Source organism: Salvia splendens, chromosome 15, assembly GCF_004379255.2.
Source record: "Salvia splendens isolate huo1 chromosome 15, SspV2, whole genome shotgun sequence".
NCBI lineage: Eukaryota > Viridiplantae > Streptophyta > Magnoliopsida > Lamiales > Lamiaceae > Salvia > Salvia splendens.
The window spans coordinates 24,219,124-24,224,213 of record NC_056046.1 but is presented as its reverse complement, the minus strand read 5'-3'; the positions used below and the strand labels follow the sequence as shown (position 1 = coordinate 24,224,213).

Here is a 5,090-nt window from a genome sequence, read left to right as displayed (position 1 = left end):
CACGCCTTGGGATGGGAATGGACCCTCTCTTGAAGACTTCCCACTTCTTGAACGAGGACGAACTAGGAAGATCCGAGCTGCATTCGAGGCCGACCCGAAACGTAATGGTACGGCCCTAGGCCATCCGTTACCTACGGCGATACCTAACGCCATCCGCGATAGGCTTGCTCCCGAGATTGTGAACAAGGTCACGGCTAGCGCCAAGATGTCTGAAGTGATTCGGGAAACAACAATACTCCTCGATATGCCTATGGACGATGCCACGGTACACAACGGCAATGAAGGTGCCGAGGAGATCCAAACCGAGAAAGGGAATGTCGAGCACAACAATTCGAGGCGAGACCATGATGCGGCTGAGAGAAATGGCTACACACCAAAGTCCATGGCGGATATGGTCCGGGGGCCTCCGAAACTAGACGGACCACACGCCTTCGACCCGGAGAGCATTCAAAAGATTGGATTTGCAACCACATCCAATGGAGTGCCGGCTATCTACTTCTCCGGGGCAGAAATACAAAAGCTTGCAACAACCCTCGGCCATGCTATTGTCGGTAAGTTTTCTCATTCTATCCCTGCTTCCCATCAAATACAAAAAACTCTTGATAATATTAAATTTTGTCGTGGCTTTTCTTGGAAGTATATTAATGCTAAGCACATACTTGTGCAATTTGAGGACATTGCGGATTATGCCCGGCTTCTTAGCGGCCCTAAAGGCACCCCGGTGTGGTATGTCGACCGGCACCCGATGAGAGTATTCAAATGGTCACCTGATTTTGATGCATATTGTGAATCCCCCATTGCGGCAATATGGTGCAACCTAATCGGTTTACCAATCCACCTCTTCAACTAGTCCGCGCTCTTTGCCATTGGTAAGCTCCTAGGGACGCCAATTCAAGTAGATCGAGCCACGGCTAACAAGTCACGCCTATCCTTCGTGAGAATTTGCATCGAGATTGATATCACGAGACCGCCAACCGAGGAGATCATCTTGGATATTTGTGGACGTGAAGTGGTGCAACAAGTGAAATGGGATAAAATACCATCCTATTGCCGGTAGTGTAAGCACGTGGGACACAAAAGTGAGGTGTGCTACGCGGCTAGGCCATCGGAAAGCCCTCCTAAAAGGAACTATAACATAACCCCGACGAGGCAGCCACAAAATGGGGATCTCGGGGCCAAAAACTCCAAGGCTGAAAAGGGACACCAAAATGACAACATGGAATGGAAACAATATGGGAAGAACAAAACAAGAAATGGTCAACCCCGGAGGAATTCGAAGACAAAGGAAACCGATGGGAAGGGATGGTCGGGACCGGATATTGTGGGAGAAATGCAACATGAGCAAGGCACGAACATGGTGCTACACTCTAACAAGGAGAACCGCGGCGGGTGACAAAACTCTACCCAACCTTGCGCCCCGATCACTAGATCCTAGTCATTGGGGAATGGTCGAGATAAGGCTATGGTTAGAAGTGCCCCCGAACGACGAGAGGTAACCACATCCCTCGCCGGCCAAGGGACTTCGAGAGGATCGTTTCAGAAGTTCGACATTGAGAAGGTCGAGGCACAAGAGATGGAGAACCAATTGAGTACAAACCGGTATTTCTCTCTCATGGCTAATGAAAACTTTGCGGAGATTGATGGTGATGAACTAGAGGAGTGGGAAGTGAGCATGCCTACTAACTTGGATGATGGCGGGCCGAATCCCAAGCTCATGGCAGCCGAATCAAGCCAAAGGGGGAATGATCTTCAAATCACTGAATTCCAAGGAGGGCCTTCTCACCCCCCAGGTACGGATCTATCTTGTCGATTATGTCAATTAATTTCTTGTTTTGGAACGTTAGGGGGATCACAAATGCGCCAACCCAAAACGTCCTTAAAAGACTAATTAAAACTCATAATATACATTTGCTTGCAATAATGGAGCCGCTCACAATCCCAAATCCGGAGAGATTCTCGAGAGCTTTGGGGCTGTCCTTCAAGGCCTCGAACTCCAATGGAAAGATTTGGGTGTTTGTTGAAGAAGGGGCTGACTTTGAGGTGGAGGATGATTCGGATCAGGTGTTGCATGGCAGGTTCACTAGCCCCCGGCTTCGTTGTCCTACTATGATATCGGTCGTGTATGCAAAGTGCACGAGGGGGGAGCGGAGTATACTGTGGGATAAAATGAGAGAAATACCATTGGCCACCGATAGCCTACCATGGATTATTGGAGGGGATTTCAATACAATCCTCACTACACGAGATAGGGTGGGTAGTGAAACTAATCGGCATGCCGAGATGATTGATTTTGCTGAAGCCATTGAGGATTGTAGATTAATAGACCCAGGATTTGATGGCTCGGATTACACTTGGGCTAAGAATGGCCTTTTGGAAAGGCTTGACAGGGTGCTGGTTAACGAGCCGTGGACGCGGCTCTTTGAGGCAATTAGGGTAACTAAACTTCCCAGGTTTGCCTCGGACCATGGGCCGGTGCTTGTTAGATGCAAAATGAAGACCACCCCCGAGGGGGGAAAAGCTTTCCGCTTCCAAAACATTTGGACACGACACGAGGAGTTTCGCAATCTTGTGCATGAGGATTGGGAGGCACCTACGGAGGCTGAAGGACTAATCAACCTCCAGATCAAACTTTCAAGAATCAAGAAAACGCTCAAGCGTTGGAATAAGGAGATATTCGGGAACATCCACGCCAACCTCCGTGCGAGTGAAGAGAGTATTGCTACGGCCCAGGCGGACTTTGAAGCGAATCCCTCACCCCGGAGCAGAACCGATTTCAATAGAGAAGTAGTACAGTATATTCTCCTGCTCAAAATGGAAGAAGACTTTTGGAAACAGAAGGCATCTCTCAAGTGGCTTGAGGAATGAGATAAGAACACCGAGTTCTACCAAAGTTGGGTCAAGCAAAAACGGATACGCCTTAGAATCCACAAGATCAATGCCAATGGGAGAGAACTTACGGATGAACAAGAAATCAGAAACTCGGCGGTTGAATTCTTTCAAAACCTCCTAGCGCCGGCTCACCCGAAGTTAGCGGAACCGACCCTAGAGTTACTACAATCGTTACCACCCTCGGAGCAATTTGAGGGCCTGGCCGACCCCCCAGACGAAGATGCGGTCAAGCGAGCCGTTTTTGACATCTCGGGTAATAATGCCCCTGGACCAGATGGCTTCACGACCACTTTCTATCAAACGTGCTGGGGCAGCGTTGGACCAGATGTGGTGGATGTGGTCAAGCAGTTTTTTGGCTGGGCCTTCCTCCCCCGGAGCTTTACGGCTACATGTATTGTTCTCATACCTAAAAAGCTTTCGCCAACTACATGGGGCGACTACCGGCCTATAAGTTTGTGCAATGTCATCAACAAGGTGATTACCAAGCTGCTCTAAAAAATGCTTGCACCTCTCCTCCCGCGGGTCATCTCACCAAACCAAAGTGGGTTTGTGAAAGGAAGACTCCTCAACGACAATGTTCTCCTTGCCCAGGAAATGATTCATGAGCTCTTTAGAAGCACACCAGCCCCGAATGTCGCGATCAAAATCGATATGGCCAAGGCGTATGACAGGGTGCAATGGCCATTCCTCATTAAAGTCCTCACGTAAATGGGGTTCCCGGAAACATGGACTAGGATGATTGAAAGGTGCATCGGTACATGTTGGTTTTCGGTACTCATCAATAGAGCCCCGACTGGATTCTTCAAGTCCACACTAGGGCTTAGGCATGGGGACCCCATATCCCCAGCTTTGTTCGTGATTGTTGCAGACTACCTCTCGAGGACTCTTGATAAGCTTATCCTTGGGAAGAAAGAAATGTCATACAAAGCCACCCGAGGATGTATGGAGATCAGCCATTTGGCGTATGCCGACGACATCATCATCTTTACTCAAGCGGCGCCAACTTCTCTCCGGAGACTCAGAGCTTGCCTAGACCACTATGCAGACGTATCCGGACAACAAATAAACATGGCCAAGAGTAACTTCTACATAGCCGACGCACACGAAGGATGGGCAAATTTAATCCAAAGTGAGGGTGGCTTCTCTCGAGGTACCTTTCCTTTTCTTTATCTAGGGGTCCCTATTTTTCGCGGAGTTAAGAGAACAGATATGTTTATGTTCCTTCGGGAAAAGATTGCGGCTAGAATATCTGGTTGGGCCCACCGGCATCTCTCCTTTGGGGGGAGACTCACGCTCATTAAGAGCACACTTGAGATGGTTCCAATTCATGTTTTCCAAGCTATTGAGCCCACTTGCGGGGCACTCAAGCAGCTGGACCAGCTCTTGGCACAGTTCCTATGGGGATCCACTAGCGAGAAGAAGAGAACACACTGGATTAGTTGGGATCAGGTATGCTTACCCACGGCGGAAGGAGGACTTGGTATTCGCAAGTTCAAGGAGGTTCTTTGAGCCTTCAACCTCAAGCTTTGGTGGAGATTCCGGGAACAAAATTCCCTATGGGCCAATTACATGATGGCCAAGTATTGTCACACAGTCTCTCCTCTTGCCACTAGAACTTTCGGTAAAAGTAGTCAAACGTGGAAGAGGCTTCTTAGGGTCCGGGCACAGGCACATCCACATATCCGATGGGTAGTTGGCCAAGGGAAAATCTATTTCTGGGATGATCTATGGCTAGGCGACACTCCCCTTCGCGACCTATGCCTAGACGAGAGCGGCGACTCACTCACATTAGTGACGGACTTCATTGCAGATGGGGCCTGGCTCGAACCAAAACTCTAACTCCTCCAGGCCCAGGTCAGGTTCCCCCATCAGGTCATTGCAAAGATCCTTGATACACCTATCATTGCGGGTGAACAAGATATCCCGAGATAGAAGTTGTCTCGGACAGGAGAGTTCTCCATGGTGACAACTTGGGAGACCATGCGAGCGCATGGACCTATTGTGCATGGGCTCGCTGATATATGGCAGATGGGCCTCACAAAGTCTATTTCCATCTTCATCTGGAGGCTCCTCTCCAATCGGATTCATGTTGATACGAAGCTACAGTAGAGGAAAATGGAAATGGCGTCCAAGTGCTAGTGCTGCCCTCTTCGATCGGGTATTGAATCCCTCCAACATCTTTTTATCCGTGGAGCTGGGGC

The 5,090-nt window shown here is 49.3% G+C and overlaps 1 protein-coding gene across 1 annotated transcript; it reads left to right on the top strand.

The window, feature by feature from the left end:
* Window positions 1–1,920: 1,920 nt before the first annotated feature.
* Window positions 1,921–2,865, top strand: LOC121766903. Its single transcript, XM_042163135.1, has one exon. The coding sequence runs from the start codon at window positions 1,921–1,923 to the stop codon at window positions 2,863–2,865; it is 945 nt and encodes a 314-aa protein (XP_042019069.1).
* The last annotated feature ends 2,225 nt before the right edge of the window (window positions 2,866–5,090 follow it).

Coding starts and splice junctions, on each gene's coding strand:
- LOC121766903 (XM_042163135.1), top strand. CDS start 1,921: ATGGAGCCGCTCACAATCCCAAATCCGGAGAGATTCTCGAGAGCTTTG.